The 17,665-nt window shown below is 55.2% G+C and overlaps 1 protein-coding gene across 6 annotated transcripts in view; it reads right to left on the bottom strand.

The window, feature by feature from the left end:
* The window catches only part of GAS7 (growth arrest specific 7), a 198,873-nt gene that overhangs the window by 20,120 nt on the left and 161,088 nt on the right, over positions 1 to 17,665 (bottom strand). For all 6 annotated transcript variants that reach the window (XM_079903929.1, XM_079903924.1, XM_079903926.1 and 3 more), the window contains 4 exons: positions 16,033 to 16,086; positions 9,176 to 9,265; positions 5,220 to 5,335; positions 2,618 to 2,692 (listed from right to left, as the gene is read on the bottom strand). In XM_079903929.1, the coding sequence (XP_079760055.1) occupies positions 2,618 to 2,692; positions 5,220 to 5,335; positions 9,176 to 9,265; positions 16,033 to 16,086 (335 nt within the window). The remainder of the gene's footprint in view (positions 1 to 2,617; positions 2,693 to 5,219; positions 5,336 to 9,175; positions 9,266 to 16,032; positions 16,087 to 17,665) is intronic.

Raw genomic sequence — 17,665 nt, 5'->3', positions numbered from 1 at the left:
CAGAACTGGAGGCAGGACGAATCACCTGATGCTGTTTATCTACCAATGTGCACACACCCTGTGGCATCTAATGTGGACACAGCACAACTCAAGTCTCCCCGTCCGCACCTTCCTAGGCTGCCCCACATTTCTAGGCTCTGGCGTCGCGCTTGGGAAGTTTCAGGTGGACGGGCTGGCGTGCAAAGCTGTGTGTGAATGCGAAACAGTGTAGCTGCAGGTTGTGAGTAGGGGCGGGTCCAGGCGCCTCCGGAAGGAGCGTGTGTCTGGGGGTGGTGCGTGCTCGCAGGGGAGATGGGGGGTATGCGTTCCTGGCTGTGTTGCACGTGAGCAGTGCCGATGCTGGAACGTGAGCGTGTGGCGGGCTGCCCCGTGTTTGGGGGCGCACGTGTGTACGGCATGATGGCGAGGGCCGACTCCTGGCTCGTGCAGCTGGGAGCATATGCTGTGCGTGTTGGCCGGACGGAGTGTCCCTGGCAGCAGCTCAGGCTGAGGAGGTGGAAGCCTCTTCCAGAGCAGCTCTGCATTGCAGGGCATGGGGGTACTTAGGAAAGCCCCCTGCCCAGGCTGGAGGGGAGACTCCCCGACAAGCTCCCTTCCTGCCCTGGTCTCAGGCCCGGTGCAGGGAGTAGGAGGAAGCCAGAGGCAACTTCATTTATGTCCCTGGAAGAGACACTGGCCGCGCAGGACCACCCAGTGGCCTGCTGGGTCAATGAAAACCATTCAGAGGCGGCCTCTTGGCTAGACAGCGAGCCCACACAGAGGCCCTAATCAAAGCCACATTTGGTTGGCAAAGCCCCATCGCCTGAAGGATTCAAGCCATGCAGGCAGATGTGGCCTTGTTCAACATCACAGCTCTCTGACGACCACAGCCATCCCATGACAGAATGTCTTCCATCCCCGGGGGCTCACTTCCCCTTGTAGGAGGGATTCGAACAGAGGCTGCACTGGAGGGAGGTCGGACTAGAGAGAGGACCTCGGGGGACCTTTCAACTCTAACCTCCTGAGACTCTGTATTTGTTTCAGTATTGAGGTGAAATTCACATAACACGAAATTAACCACTTTAAAGAGGATAAGCATTTATTACATTTGCCATCTTGTGCAACCATCACCTCTAGTTTCAAAACATTTTTATCACCCTGTGATGGACTGAATGTGTTCCCCAAATTCAGACGTTGCAGCTCTAACCCACAGTGTGGCTGTTATCTGGAAATGGGGTCTCTAAGGAAGTAATTAGGGTTAAATGAGGTCATACGGGTGGGGAAGAAGTGACACCAGAGAGCTCTTTGTCTCTCCTCACCGAGGAAAAGCCACCTGCAACGCAGAGGGAGCTCTCACCGGACACCAACCCTGCCAGCACCTTGACCTTGGACTCCCCAACCTCCAGAACCGTGATTAATTACATTTCTGTTGCTTAAGCCACCCAGTCTACGGTATTCTGTTACAGCAGCCCAAGCAGATGAACACATACCCCAGAAGGAAACCTCGTACCCATTAAACAGTTACCAGTCCCCTTTTCTCCCAGCCCCTGGCAATCACCCATCTTCATTCTGTCTCTGTGGATTTGTCTATTCTGAACATTTCATATAAATGGATCACACAGTATGCAACCTTTGTGTCTTGCTTCTCTCACTTAACATAATGTTTTCGAGGTTCGTCCACATAGTAATGTGGATCAGTACTTCATTCCTTTTTATGGCTGAATAATATTCCATCATATACCCGTATATCCACCGTGGACAGACCACAATGAGTTTATGCATTCGTCCTTTGATGGACATTTGGGTTGTTTCCACCTTTTGGCTATAGTGAACTGTGCTGCTAAGAACATGCATGTACATGTATTTGAATATCTGCTTTTAATTCTTTTGGATATAAACCGAGGAGTGGAATTGCTGGATCATACGGTAACCCTATGTTTAGTTTTCTGAGGCACTGCCAAACTGTTTTCCACAGCGGCTGCATCATTTTGCATTCCCACCGACAGGTTGAAACTCTTTGTTAACAGGTGGAGCGGAGAAGGCTACAGTCTTTCCCCAACTAGGGATCTTTCTGTGGCTGGGAGGGTGGGACTGAGCCTCTGCCAGCCCGGGTCCCACCCAAGGAGGTCTGGACTGTCACAGCAGGAGGGGGAGGGGAGCCTGGGCCTGAGGCTCACAGGAGAGAATTCTAAACAAGGGGGCTGGGTGTGGAATCCTGTCACACCTAGTTTCCTACCAGCCTGCTCTCAGCGAAAGGGGAGCAGGGGTTGGCATCTGGAGGCTGGTTCCCAGCTACCAGGTGACAGGGCAGAGGGGGTCCTGACATACTCCAGCATCTGGCAGGAGGCCCTTGGCCGCTAGACAGTAGATAATAGGTAAGTACCAACCTTGAGGGTGAATGCCCACACCTGGGGTCACGGCTGGCCAGCTGGAGCCATGAATGCCCACTTTGAACCATGAATGTTCCCCTTGAACCATGAATGCCCACCCTGAACCATGGGCACTCCCCTTCAGCCAGGTCTATGGAGACCTCCCCATCCCTATGGGACCATGGCAACGGTCAGTGATCAGTGAAAAGGGACCCCCCCCCAAGTGTCCCCTCTCCTTCCCCACCCCCATCACTGTCCTCCCTACTCACCCCTCCTCCTGGGCAGCCAAGGAGTTCTGAGACAGCTTAGCTAAGTTCTTTGCATATTCTTCTTCAATCTTTATCCTGCAAAGGAAGAAAATCCAACATGTCACCTCCCCAGCACTAGACTGTGGGTCTGACCTGCAGCCCTGCTACTTATTAATGAACATGTAAACGAACCCGCCAGACGATAAGCTCTACGAGTACGTGGCTCTTGTCTGTCCACCTGACACACAGTAGGTGCTTAATCAATACATGTTGAATGAATAAATGAACGAAATTGTCTGAACCTCATCTGCGAAGTGAGGCATAGGCACCGGTGTCCTAGGCTGTGCGGAGAAGAGTGGTCATTTGCACAGTGCCTAGCACAGGGCTGGACACACAGCAAACACTTAAACGAAGAAATGTAACTCATGATGGACCACGGCTGCCCCCTCTCCCAGCCCCAGAGCTCTGGGCTGAGAGCCTGCAAGGTGGCGTCGGCCCCTCCGAAGCAAGAACAGAACCCCTCTCTACGTTCTCCCAGACACCAGGGCCCCCAACTTCCAAGGCTGCAGGGTGCAGGCATTTCCATGGAAACCAGCAGTGGCCAGCTCTGCGGTGGATTCCACTTCCCCAGAGAGGGAAGTTGCCTTGGATTTCGCTTCCGGCAGGCAGGCCCTTGACACACTTTCAAGGCAGCTCTCCGGGGAGCGTTCAGTATTATCTGGCACAACCGTGTAAAATGTGTTGTCATGGTATTAGTCACTGCCTAAGTGGTCCCCCGAGGAGCTGCGCTTGTGACGACCAGAGCTGGCCAGAGGGCTGGGGCCTCAGAGAGGCCCCTGGCCCATCACTGGGCAAATGAATAAAACCCCAGAGATGCTCCCAGGGCTGCAGCATTTGCTTCCAGGCTGATCAGGAGCTGAAGGGCGGCCTGACGGAGTCCCAGGGCAGTGTTCTGAGTCATGATCACTTCCTGCTTCGGTGCTGAGAGGCTCAGTCTCGCTCCTCCTCTCACTACCAGCTCCACCGTCTCCACATACTCTCAAGCCTGCCTCCATCACTTCCTCTCCATCCACTCAGCCTTTAGTCCCTCCCCTCCCCAGGAGGACATGGACGGCCAGCCTCCAGCCAGGAGTTCTCTGGAGAAAGCAGATCTCACCATGTCACGCTCTCAGCTTCAAACCTCCAAAGGCTCATCAATGCCCACCGCACGCACCGGGCACGAGGCCCGTCCCCTCCAGAGCCGGCATCACTCCCCTAAGCTGTGGCCACGTGGTTTACCGGATGTCTGCCATGCCCCCACCCCCACCCCACTCCCTAGCCCTGGCCCAGCTCTCACCTCTGCACCTCAGCTCCCACCCCTCCTGGCTCTGAAAGGTCCCCTCTACAAGATCCCAGGTGAACTGAGAAAAGTCACAGGAGTCCACCTGTCCCAGGGAAGACCGGTGTTCTCATGTGGAAGGTTCCAGTTATTTGTTAACATGACCTCTTTACTAAAGTGTAAACCCTAAGCTAGGGTTTTCTAGCCGTTTTCCTCTTGGCCTGTTTCCTACTGTTGTTTTCTCACACCTGAGCTACAGAATCTCTCAATCTCCTACCAGTTTAATGGGTCATAAAATAAAGATTTGATTATACCAACAGAAAATAGGCCTCCTAAGGAAAACAGACACCTTCAAATGCCAGAGAACTGTTACTGATTATTGTGGCTATAATTAAAAGAGAAACATTTAAAAAATATATTGCCATTTACTATCAATATTTCCAGTGTGCCTTGGAAACTCCAGACGGCACACATGTGGAACGGGGGGGTATGTGCACCTGTGTGAGTGTGCAGGTGTGTGGGTATGTGCATTACAGGGTCTCAGAACTTGGAGAGACTGAGGAGGGGGGAGATGAAGAAGGAACTTCTCTCTGTAGCTCTCCCCACTTCCATTAGGTTGAATTTATTGTTTCATCTACGGGCAGGCAAACCACTATTATAATCCCTGCACTTACCGTAATGACCTTATCTGACTCTCCCAGTAGGCTGAGCTCCCTGAAAGAAGGAATGGGAGGGTGGGGGTTTCTGGATGCCCAGGCCTGGGACATGGCTTTGGCTCAAAGATGAATTGAAAGGTAACAGTCTCTTTTTTTGTTACGTTAAGGAACGGCTCTTCAAATGAGGGCAGCGCATGCGTAGATAAGCAAAGGGGCCAAGCAGTCTGCGTGGGGAGACATTAGGGAGCAGTGGGGACTGTGGCAAACTGGAAACACACACTCCCTGTACAGGGGCGGCTGCTCTTCAGCTCCAGCCAATTGTTGCATGAGGGATGCAAAGCCATGGAGCCAGACTTTCTTCTTTCCCCAGAGATGCCAGATATGCAGACTTTAATGTAACATCCACCAATTTTTTTTGCTGTTGTTGGTTCATATCTTTAAAAACATCACACAGGCCAAAGCAACACATCTGCTGGCCAGACGTGTCCCAAGGGCCATAAGCCTGTGACTCCCGTCTTGCGCTCCCCTTAGCGCTAACCAAGCCCAGTGCTGGCGTGCAGTGCTCACCCTGGCTGCTCACTCCCTCGGGCTCAGGGACCGAGGTGGGTGCTGTCACCAGTCCCCAGAGCTGGGAGGGCCCAGGCCTCACCTTTCCCGGATGAACTCTGACATTTCCTTCTGCATCTGTTTGCCCTTCAGCTGTTTCTGAAGCAGCAGTTCAAACCCAGCCATGGTTCCGTTGCCTTGGGGGTCCTTCTTATCAGCCTAGGAAGGAAAGAGAAGCAGCAGCGTTTAGGTGACATCAGCGTCTGGAGCCAGAAGGAATGGAGCGCAGGAAGACAGACCCCAGAAGGGACCCCGATGTGCCTGGTAACCCTGTCCTCAGCCCCAGAGGCAGGACAAGGGCAGGAGTATTGGCTGCCCCAGCTCGCGCCTCTCCCGGCGCTCCTGTCCCCACGTGCTCTCTGATGCTTAAGCCCTGATCGCTGCCGCCACCCCATGTGTGTGCCCCTCAACCCCACAACCTGGGAAAGAAGAGGAGGAAGGGTATGTGGCCAAGAGCACAGGCACCAGGCAGCTGCTGGGGCTGGCTAGACCCTCTGCGGAGTCTTGGCATCTTGACTAAGCTGGGAGACAGTGTGTAACCTCAGGCGCAGGTACCCCCAGCCCTGAGCCATGCCATCCTCTCTTACACTGGCTGGGCAGTGGCATCCTCCAACGCACATGCATAAAAGACCGTAGTGACTTCTGCGGAGAAGCTGGATTGAAGGGCAGCCGCAGTGGGAAAGGGCCCGCTTCCAGGCTTGACATCCCAGCCGGGGAATCCCAAGCAAGTTCCCTCACTTTAAATCTGAGCTGCTCCTTCCATGAAACTGGGGAAATAATGGCAACCACCTGACGCGGTCATCTCAGGACAAATGACACATGGAAACAGCTTAGCCTAGTGTTCGGCAAATACCAAGTCTTCGGTGGATGGTATTTAAATTAGTTACTTTAAAGAAACGTCAGGACTCGGGGAAGATGGCCAAGTCATTGAAATGGGAATTTAGTACCCAATTCATTTTGCAAGCAAAGATTAACATTTCAAAATTAAATGCTTTTTGTTTTGTTTCGCCTGACCCTCCTCAAAGACACCTGATTCTCTCTCCTGCTCTCCCCCGGCCCTCCCTGCCTCCCTGGTTCCCCGAGCAGGGCCTTCCCTGCCAGACAGGCATCCAGCATCTGTTCCCATAGCTACGGCTGCAGATCAACCCTCAGAGCCTTCCTGGACCCTGGCGGGCGCCACTCCTAGAGCTGTCCCCCCTCCAAGGCAGCCTTTCCCACCAGGGATCCAGAGTCAAATGTTTTGATACTTAATGGGAGGAGTTGGAAACAGGTCAAAATAGGGCTTCCCTGGTGGCGCAGTGGTTAAGAATCCGCCTGCCAATGCAGGGGACACGGGTTCGAGCCCTGGTCCGGGAAGATCCCACATGCCGCGGAGCAACTAAGCCCGTGCGTCACAGCTACTGAGCCTGCGCGCTAGAGCCCGTGAGCCACAACTACTGAGCCCGTGTGCTACAACTACTGAAGCCCGTGTACCTAGAGCCCCCCGTGCTCCGCAACAAGGGAAGCCACCGCAATGAGAAGCCCGCGCACCGCAACGAAGACCCAGTGCAGCCAAAAATAAATAAATTAATTAAAAAAACAACAAAAGAACAACAACAAAAAAATAGGTCCTTTGCCACCACAGAGAGGAGCATCAGTGAGAACCCTGTCCCAGGATCTGGAAAGACCTGGGCTCTTTCTCAGCTCAGCCACTGGGCAAAGCGGTCAGGTCCTTCCAATTCTAGGCTGTGTCTCCCACCACTCACCCTAAAATAAGAATGGATTGCACCTCTAACATCCCATTAGAACAGCTGTTTTACGAGAGGGGAAAGGAAAAGGGCTGGTGACGCCCGGAGAACGCCACTTACCTCCCCACTCCCTCCCAGTGCAGGATCCCTTCCTCAGCTGCCCTGACCCAGGGCCCTCTGAGCCACACTGTAATACCTCTTTTGACGGGGAGATCATCACCACACGGGGCACACCATGTCACAAGGGGGCTGCTCTGGCCATTGAAAAGTGACTCCAAGTACAATTAAGACGTGTGCCCTCCATTGTATGAATGCTACATCTTGATGAAAAAGCCAAAGAAAAATTATTTGAAATACTGAGCCCCAATCTGCCTCCCCGAGAGGATGTATGTGCTGAGTGATTTGTCCACACTGGGAAAACCAGCCGAGGAAGTGGGCTTTAATAACCGTGTGAGCAGAAAAATTTCTGTGAGGGGGAAAAGGCCTTGATGGTCCGAGAGATAAAACCCTGGGGTAAGTATCAGAGGCCCAGGAGGGCTTGAATCAAGATGGGACCTGGGTGATGCTGACCGGCAGCAGGATGACCCACTCCCCCGGCTTCCTACCATCCCCCACCATCCGCCACCCGCTGACCTCCGGCTCCCAGGGTGCCCATTCCCGGCGCTTGAGCTGGTCTCCCCCGCATGCTCTGTTTCCTGCTCCCCTCTTTATGGATGACGTCTCTCCTGCACCCACCCCCCTTAAGGATGATGTCTCCAACCTAGCTCTTCCCCTCCATCTCCACAGCTGCCACCATCTTTCCTGGCCTCCCACAGGTTCACGGGCACGTCTGCCTGTTTACAGCCCTCCTTGCACGACACAGGCACATCAGATCACATCCGATTCCTGCTTAAACCCTCCACCACCTTCCCGCTGCAAACAGAATAAAACCCAGCATCCTTCTGGAGGCTGCGAGGTCTCGTACCCTCGGATTCCCTGCTCACCCTCACCCCTGGGCTCACCCCCGCCCCCGAGGTGTGCCTACCGCCAAAGCCAGAGCCCTTTCTACAATATTTGCTGCCTCTGCACATATCTCGGAAGATCTGGAAGAAACACAGCAACAGGAATCTTTGGCTACCTTCTGAAGGGCAAGAGATCTGGTAGAAAGACAACAGCATTTTTGTCTAGTACTTGGTTAGCAAATCTAAAAAAGGATAGATAATCCATTCTGACTGGTGGTTAAAAAAAAAGTTCTGATTTTTTAAATTTCTCGTTCCTTGGGGCCTTTGCCGAAGTTTACTTTTTTTAGGTGTACAATTCACTGATTTTTAATATATACACAGGTTGTACAACGATCACCGCTGTCTGATTCCAGAACGGGGTGATTTCATTTTAAAAGCCATTGTGAATTTTAAAATGAAAATGTCCAGGAGTACTCCCAGAGTTTCTGAGTAGGACTCTGAATCTGTCAAAAGATATTTAATTTTGGAGAACTTCACACAAAATTGACCATCTTAACCATTTTTAAGTGCACAGTGCAGTGGCATTAAGGACATGTGCACTGTTGTGCAAACATCACCACCATCCCCCTCCAGAACTTTCTCATCTTGCAAAACTGAAACTCCGTACCCATGGAGCGATACGCAGAAGCCTGGAACCACAGAATTATTCGAACTGGAGTCCCCTACAGGCTGTGCCTAACCTCCTTGTGACTTTGATGGAAACAGGGAGGCTGCCCAGGAGGACAAACACTGTCCAGGATCACCTACAAGAGTGACAGAGCAGGGGCTTCCCTGGTGGCGCAGTGGTTGAGAGTCCGCCTGCTGATGCAGGGGACACAGGTTCGTGCCCCGGTCCGGGAAGATCCCACATGCCGCGGAGCGGCTGGGCCCGTGAGCCATGGCTGCTGAGCCTGCGCGTCTGGAGCCTGTGCTCCGCAACGGGAGAGGCCACAACAGTGAGAGGCCCGCGTACCGCACAGAAAAAAAATAAAAAGCCCAGGTTGGAGCCGATTCTGGTCTCCTGCTACCACTGAGCGGCAAGGGGACCCTCCAGCTTACCTGCATTCTGCCTGGAGTTTCCATATTGCCCTGTGGACTTTCTGAGATTTATGGAATGATCGAGACTCCAAGTGGGACTTACGTTTCCAGCCTCCAGTGCTCAATTGACTGCCAGCCCGTTGGGTTTCACCCGGAGAGGCCGCTCTGCTTTGAGCTCAAGCCACCGCCCCCCTCCCGGGTGTCCACTCCTGGTCCCCGGGGCCGCAGTGCGGGGACGCCGAGGCACCACTTACCCAGAAATAGTCACAGTAGCTCCATTCGGTTGGTTTGAGCAGCTGCTGCTCCGGCATCGTGTCTGGGTGAGGAAATGTCACGCAGTTTATCTGGAGGACACAGAACAGGGAAGAACACGGCTTGGCTGGAGGGTTGGGAGAAGCTGGAGGGGCTTGGGTCCTAGGACATGGCACTGAAGAGGTCCCCCTACAGGGCTAGCTTGACAGAGAACATGCGCTGGGGTCCTGGGATGCTCTGGCAGTCGGCCTTTCAAATGAGGGGCAACCGGCACTCACCCCCACCCCAGAGGGACTGAAATCAGTCCAAACTGTCTAGAGAGCAGTGCAACAGAAGTTAGCAACACTGCAAATGTCCACAGCCTTCCACCCAGAGGCTGCACTTGCAAGATTCTATCCTACAGATACCTACACACGGGTGCAGTGACATACGCACACGGTTTTCACCACGGCTCGGTTTGCAGTAGCAAAAGGCTGGAACGCAACTCCACGGTTTGTCAGCAGGGGAATGGTTAAAAAGTATGAGACAGTCCTGTATGGGCATCATATCCATGGTGAAAGACATGGCAAGAACGTTCTTCTGTACTGATAAGGAAGGAGTGGCAGGATACAGTGTTAAGTGGGTGGGTGGCGGGAGAAAAGGTAGACTAGTATTTACTGTTTGCTATCTTAGTGTAAAAAAATATTTTTAAATTTAAAAAAAAAAAAAAAGGAGGGGACTCCCCTGGTGGTGCAGTGGTTAAGAATCCACCTGCCAATGCAGGGGACACGAGTTTGAGCCCTGGTCTGGGAAGATCCCACATGCCTCGGAGCAACGAAGCCCCTGCGCCACAACTACTGAGCCTGCGCTCTAGAGTCGGCGAGCCACAACCACTGAAGCCCGCGCGCCTAGAGCCCGTGCTCCGCAACAAGAGAAGCCACCGTGATGAGAAGCCTGCGCACCGCAATGAAGAGTAGCCCCCGCTCGACGCAACTAGAGAAAGCCCGCGCTCAGCAACGAAGACCCAATGCAGTCAAAAAAAAAAAAAAAAAAAATCTTTAAAAAAATAAATAAAATTTAAGAAAAGAGGAGGAAGGAATAGACACCCGTCTGGTATGTTTCTGGAAACTGATAACATCATTCGCTTCCAGGGAAAGGAATGAAGTGGCTGAGCATCCTGGGTGAGAAGTTACCTTGTGAATTTTACCTCATGATGTATATTCTATGAACAGAGTTTAAGTGATAATCCAGGGTGCGTGCCTGGGGCGGGCTGGCCCTGGCCCGGGAGACAGCAGCACACAGATCCCTGGGCTCTGCTCAGACTTTTCTGCCTGAGCATGATCGCGGTGCCCCTGGCTTTCCCTGCTCGGCAGAAGTGGCCTCACCGCTGACCCCGCTGATGTCGCTTCAAGCCCCAGATCCGCTCCTAGAGAGTCCGCTCATTTGTTCTGGGAGCCGCAAGGCCTCGGGAAGGCAAGACCGGAGCCCTGGCGGTCTTTAACCCTCGTCACAGCCCCAGCATCTGCCGAAGTGGGAGCCATCAGACGTTCACGGCGAGAACAGTGCAGAACACCCCTGAGGTTCTGAATCCAAGCCACAGACTCCAGGGCCAGGCAGCCATGCAGAGAAGTGAGGGACCCGCACATCATGGAAACTGAAGCTTGGGCTGGTGGGGGGACCAGCCTCCACTTCGGGAAGCGGGGTGGTGTCTGCGAACGTCTGACTAGGGGGCAGATTCCTCTCAGCTCCCGCCAACTGATGCCAAGCCAGAATGAGGAGCCCAGGGTGGTCAGCTTATGCGATGACACGAGAGCAGCAGCAGATCAGGATTTGTACGTGAAGTGTCTCAACGCTTAAATGTTAGCAGCTCATTCATGGTTAATAACAGCAACAACAACGATGACACCTTGTAAGCCAAAGCAGCCCTCTGCTAGCTGGGTCAGGCCCGTGGGCCCCCAGCCATGGCCTCTGGTTCAGGTGCTTGGGGGCGGCTAGAAGTAACTCCAGGCCCCGCCGGCTCCCGGGGGCACAGGCCTCACTTGCACTCCTTGGGGGAGAACACAGGAGAGATCCCAGCCAAGGGAAAGGCCCCCTCCTCCCAGATACTGGCATCTGGCCGCCATAAGGGCGGGGATTCCCGCTCTGGAGGGAAGCATGATGACACAGGAGGAAGGATCAGGGCCAGGAATGACCCCGAGAACCCTGGAGACAGGGAGCATGGAATTCCACCAAGGTCAAGGTAGAGGCCCATGGAACCCCTGGGATGAGATGTTTTCTCCCAGTGCCCCAGCCCCCAGCCACCCGAGGTATCACTGGCCTGCAGGAGTCTGCTTGGGGGTGGCCAGCCTCTCAATGCCCAGCTCAGGCAATGGTCTCCCCAAACCCTCTTTTTGGGCTGACACCCCCAAGTTTGTCCAGAGATGAGCCTCCTTCTGGAAACCAGGGCTGGATTCCACAGTTTCACATACTCCTTATTTCCCGTTCCAGCTATTCTTGCCTCAACAAACAATGATGACCACAGCCTATCTTTATTTGGTTTAATAATGTAATCCATGAAAACGTCAAGCAAATTTAATGATAAATTAACTATGACATTACACTGGGCATTAAGCATCGTGGAGGCAGGTACTCAGAAGTGGATACAAAGGTCTTCTAGAGTGCCTTGTCTGGGGTCTAGGAGACAGGGGAGGGGCGGACCACGAGTGGTCCTATAACAACCACTGAAGGTGAAAGCTAGCGGGGCTGGGGGGAGAGAGCTTGGGGGAGGACAAGGCTTCATCCCTCTCGGGGCTCCTGCCACTCTCTGAGGACACCAGCCCTTGGATGGACTGGCCAGTGGCCCCAGGGTGCCCGTCTCCATCCCTGTCAACTCTGGTTTTGGGATTTCGAAGCCCTGGCAATCCCACAGGAATTTCCCTGAATCCTGGCAGAGCCCTGCACCCCCCTGGTGGGCGTCTCGAGAACTACACCTCACCGGCCCCATCGTGGGAGGCATCCTGGGAGAATTTCTGCAAAAGCTTTGCGTACATCCTCACTTCATCCTTCCGGCAGCCCCACAAGCTGGGTCACACTGGTCTCATTTGATTAACTGAGGATCACAGAAGTATTTGCCTCTAGTCTGGGCTGACGGCTCGAGCCCTCACCCACGACGCTACGCCATGGAACACGTGCTCGGTCCATGCAAACGTTTGTTGAACGGCTACTTGGTGGCACGCGGTAGGCTAGACCTTCCCAGCACTTTGCACAGGTGCATTTGTATTTCTCGTGACTGCTTATTCAGCATCTCTCTTCCTTCGTCAGACAGTCTGTCCCAGGAGGGGAGGAAGCCCACCTCCTCCCCGCTGTGTCCCTAGTACCTGGCCCAGCACAGCCATGTGATGGGAGCTGGAAATGTTTCTTGGTACCATGAATGGAGGCTAGAGGTAGAAGGTGTAGTCTCTCCCCTCGACGGTTTTACAGCTCGATGAAGAAGGCAGACAAGTAAATATGTAATTGCAATTCTCTGTGAATAATGGTGGAGCCAGGGTCAGAAGCCAGCAAGCTACGTCACACTCAATCTATGTCATGCTACCTTCTAACACACTTAGGCGTAGCCATGCCATGTCCCCACCCGAGGCAGGGGCTCAGGTAGGAAGGGGTGCTGGACAGGAAGCAGGAGACGGGGGAATGCCCCCACTATGTACTGTTTGGGGGAAGTTCCAGGAGCCCCTCCCACTCTCGCTCCCAAGCTCACCATCCTCAAGCAACAGCGTCTTCGCTCTGGCACCAACTCTGCTCTCTCCAGCCCTCAGTAAATGGAGTAACACCTGCTCTGCCCCTGACGGCCAGGGGGCCCCCTGAGCAGCAGAGGGTCTGCCAGGGCCGGCCTGCATGGGGGCAGGCAGAACCACAAGAGCTGCCCTCAGAAACTCTCTTGCGGGGGCTACAGCCACCACTCAGGCGCCTGGCCATGGCACAAGAGCCGCTGAACACAAGTGTGACCCACCCAAGGGGGCTGGCGTGGGGAGGCCCGGCGCAAGCCCCGGCCCCAGCACAGCACGGAGGCCTCCCTGGAGGCAGAGGCCGCAGCTATGTGCCCTCCTCTCTGACAGCCGCCTGCAACATAGAAGAGAAGGTGGTTTCACAACCAAGCGGGCCCTGAATTTCCTCCTGGTGGGAGAGGCTACTCTGGGAGGGGGTGAGAGAGGCAAAAGCCAGAGTTGGGACCTGTGGAAGCGGAAGAGAGATGCCCTCAAGCACTCACACCGTCCCCGAGCTCCCACCCGCGGCCCCCAGACGGGCCATGCCGGGAAGCTCAGACTGAAGATTAGAGGAGTCCCCAGACTCTTCTTTCTAGGACAGGAGCGTGACTAGGTGGCTCTGCTGTCACCTTTTCTGGAATCCTCCAGATTCTGACGCATCATATTGGTGCCGAGGCTGTGAACTGCCATTAGCGCCCGTCACTTCCAATCAAGCAAGCAGCCCACTCACTGCCAGCCCTGCCCGGGGCCCCACGGCTGACGAGCAGCCCACGTGTCGGCCTCTTCAAAACTTGCTCCAGGCCCGGGTCGGGGAGCCGGAGCGTCGGAACCAAGCTCGGTCCTTGCTTCTCGGCCACACTGTGAGCCAGACTCGGACGTCGCCTGCAAATCTCTGCTGCCTGGGTGAGACCAGGTAAGAGGATGCTCACCCTGTCCCCGCACACCGGGGCGAGGGAAGCTTGGGCCCCAGCCTCCCCGCACCGTCCCCCCCAGCATCTCCTTCCAGGGAAGCCACGAGCTCTGCAGGATCAGGACTCAGGGAGGGGCCGCAGTGGGAGAGTGACTGCTCCGTGGAAGGGCAAGAGCCACGGTACAGAGCTCTGCAGCCCCACTGGTCGGCCGGCCGGCAAGGATGCCCATCTCCAGCCTGGAGAGGAGAAGGGCCGCATGGGCTGGCAGTCAGCAGACCCGGGTTCAAGTCCGGGGCTCTGGTCCTCACTCACTGTGCCCCTTCTCAGTTTTCCCAGCAAAAAGTCCCCAAGGCTTGAGTGCTTATTTAAAACCTCCGGGGTGCGGGGGTGTTGGTTATAACGCAAACTTTCCAGCCTCGCCCCAGAGTGACCAACAGAGGAATCTGCATTTTAACAAGTATCCCCAAGGCTTCAGATGAGAAGCACTGCTGTAGGGCGGCGGGAAGAAGGAGGGAAGGCAGTGAGGCAGGGATGGAGGAGGTGTGTTGCCAGGAGACCCAGGGCCACGCCCACGCTGACAAAGCCCCAGGCTCCGGCCTAAAGGCAGACCAGAGTGGTGACCCGGGCTGCACCTCGTGAGCTGGGCTCCATCACCCATGGGAGGCATAACACTCAGCTTTTCACTCTTCATTTCTCTTATTCACGTTCCTTCTACAATGCAGTTTCTTCTCCCTCTTTCTCCATCTTTCAGGGAACTTTGGGAGCTCCTGCTTTGCCCCAGTATTCTGGGGCTTTCTGTGAACGTGAGGACTGTGTTCTCAGGACGTCTGCCCCGGGGGCCTGTCCACGCCCTCCCCATCAGCTCCAGTAACAAGGAAGCTGCTGCTGGCCCAGGGTTGAGCCGCCTGGTCCCATCCTCGGGGGGCAACTTGCACCTGGGGCATTGCTGGTGGGTAAGAGCACAGGTCTCAAGTCCTGATGCTTCCCAGCTGTGTGACCTTGGGCGAGGCCCTGCTCTGTGCCAGGTCCTGCTCTGTGCCTCAATTTCCTCATCTATAAACACGGTGATGAGGAGACTAGTGTGAACTGAGCACCTACTGTGTGCCAGGCTGTTCTACGTGCCTTCCACACCATCCCTAAGGCGCATATGCCCATCGTCTCCCCATTGTACAGATGTGGACACTGAGACCCAGAGAGGCCGGGTCGCTGTCCAGCTGGTGGGTGCTGTGCTGACCCCCTTGGCTTCAGAGCCCGAGTTCCCAGTCCCTACACTACCCTGGTCCAACCACCTGCCCTCCCCGCAGTGAGCGGAGAATGAAATGGGTGCTCAGAACCCTCCTGGTGCCTAATAAATGGACACACAGGGGCAGCAATTATGACTGTTGCCATTGTTTGCCTGCCGCTTTTTCCTCCCCAAATCCGTCTAAGCAGGATCTGCAGCCTGCATGAGCCGGGGCAGGGGACCCCGTCTTGCTTCCATCTCCGAGAACTGTGTGACAGAGCCTGAGGGAGCCTATCTGCGGCCCCAGAGCTGCTGCACTTGGGTCGAAACCGCACACCTTGGACCACACGTCTCCCAGCTCCAAGTTCTTAGCTGAGCAGATGGGTGAGTTGTTTCTCTACTTGGAGGGGGAGGGACGTCCAGCGCCCGCCTTCCCCGAGCACAGGGCTGATGTGGAGCCGGAGGCAGGATGGCGTGGGGACTCGGCGGGCTTTTGGAAGAGCCCTGGGAGGCTGTCTGGCCGCTCTGGGCAGAGGCGGCCTGCTTCCCCATCAGCAACTCCCAGGAACTCTATTCTTAGGGCGCTTTCTCTTCCTTTTAACTTTGATGTCTTCCAGAAGTTCCCCTGCACAAAAGCCAGCCTGCCGTGGCTGTAATTTACACGTCATGTCACTTGCGAGGAGCACAGCCCACCCCCTCCAACCCACTCCTGCATGCGCACCTTCCCCTGCCTGCCCTGTAAAAGTGGCTTCTGCACCATTCCAACCACAATCCTTCCACGTGTTTGCCCCAAGAGAAAAAGTGAAATAAGAAATCAACAGAAGAAGGGCCGGGGGGAGGCAAGGGGGGAACCCTCGGCAACATCCAAGCTTTGGAACTTCCCAGGTACCAGGCTGGGCATCGCTTCCATTCAGCGGTCCGCATTGCCATGGCAACAGCCGAGCCATGGACCAGAGACAGCCCCAGCTTGCCACCCAACATGCGTGCGCTCCGCGGGAGCCGCTTACCGTGATGGTGTTTTCCTTGCTCTGCTTTTTGCCTGGTGACGAGGATCCCAGGTTCTGGGGAGAGACACAAGAAATATCGTCAAAGCTGTCCTCCATATCGGACATCCTCTTTCATTCGGGTTCCCTGAAGGTGGAGGGGTTGGTTAAAAGCCTCGGGCCGGGGAAGTTTGGGGATGCTCCGGCTGCCGTTAACCCCCAAGTCACCATATTCTGGGAGAGGGCAGGCAGGAGCCTCCCGCGCCCCGGCTTGAAAACGAATTGGAGGAAGCCTCCAGCACAGGCTCTGAGAAAACTGCTCCAAAGCAGGTCTGCCTCCTCTTCTCCCCGTCGGTGGCTGGGGGAGCTAACCCCTCAGCGGCCCTCTGCTGGTAAGTGGTTCTGCACGCTGCTGGCTGCCGTAACCGGCAGAATCCACCCGGGGAGCAGAGAGTTAAGGCCACCACCTCCTCGCACTGAGGATTCAGAACATGACATCTTATTCCAAATCCCCCGGGGCCGACATATCACACCCCAGATACGTGCAATGTGGCCTGGGGTGCTCGGCCACATCCGTGACATGTCACCTTCCCAACCCCGAGAGCAGGGGGGCTCTGTTTCGGCTTCCATTTGGACTTTGGGGGTCTTCCCTTTGCCAGCAAGAAAACCACTGTCCCAAGGACCACCAAGCCCACAGGGCCTCAGCAGCCTGCCCCAGACCTAGGATGGTCCTGGAATGGAAAGTAAGGATTGCCAGATGAAAACACCACATGGGTCCTAAGAGCCTATGACCCTAAAGGGGAGGGTCAATTCTGGGTCTTTGTTGTGCCATCAGCAGTTACGTCAGGGACTCTATAGGGTCCCTGAGCAGGACATGGGATGCCCACTCCTGTCCTGAGCCACATGTCGAGCTGGGAAGCAGGCTCGCCCCTAAGGCACTGCAGTGGCATCGCATGTGTGTCCTGGGACTCGTGGCCTTATTCTGTCTCTAGTGGGAGGGAAGGAAGTGGCTGCTAGGACTTTACAGAGAAAGGCCCAGAAGAAGCACGAAGAGGCTTCTCCAGCAAGCCTCAGGGAACCAGCAGTCCCCATCCCCAGGCCAGCACAGCTCTGGACCACCCAACAGGATGAGCGTTTTGGGGGTGGGGGGTGGTCAGCTGCTCATCAGGCAAAATAAGAAGCTTGATGAGTTCCTGCCCATGGTCCCCTCATTCCCTGCCTCCCCCCCCCAAACCCCCCCTCAGTCCCTCGTTGCCAACGAGACCTACTTTGGCAGGTAAGTAAAGTAGGCTAATGAAAACTGACATCCCCGGACTGTTCAGCTAAAAGGGACCTTTACGTGTCATCGTTTCACAGACAAGAAGATGAACTCGCCAGCCTTGACATCCTGCCAAGTTAACTTGAGCCTGTTTCACCATCTGTCACCAACGGTCCTCAGGCTCTGGAGTGCATCAGAATTAGCTCTCCCCCATCGGGTCCCCCCACCCACCTCCCAGAACGGCTGATCCGGCAGGTCTCCGGGGGCCAGGGTCTTTAAGGCAGAGTCTGGGGGCCTCCATGGAGGATGTCTGTTCTGTCGTTGCACTGAGGCCCCCCTAACTACAGCACTTCTGTTAGCAGACCCAACAGGTTCTGGGGCAACGTCACGCTTCCTTAG

The sequence above is a fragment of the Stenella coeruleoalba genome (assembly GCF_951394435.1).
Source record: "Stenella coeruleoalba genome assembly, chromosome: 19".
NCBI classification, from domain to species: Eukaryota; Metazoa; Chordata; class Mammalia; order Artiodactyla; family Delphinidae; genus Stenella; species Stenella coeruleoalba.
Note: the sequence above shows the minus strand (reverse complement) of the source record. Positions and strands in the feature narration are given on the sequence as shown.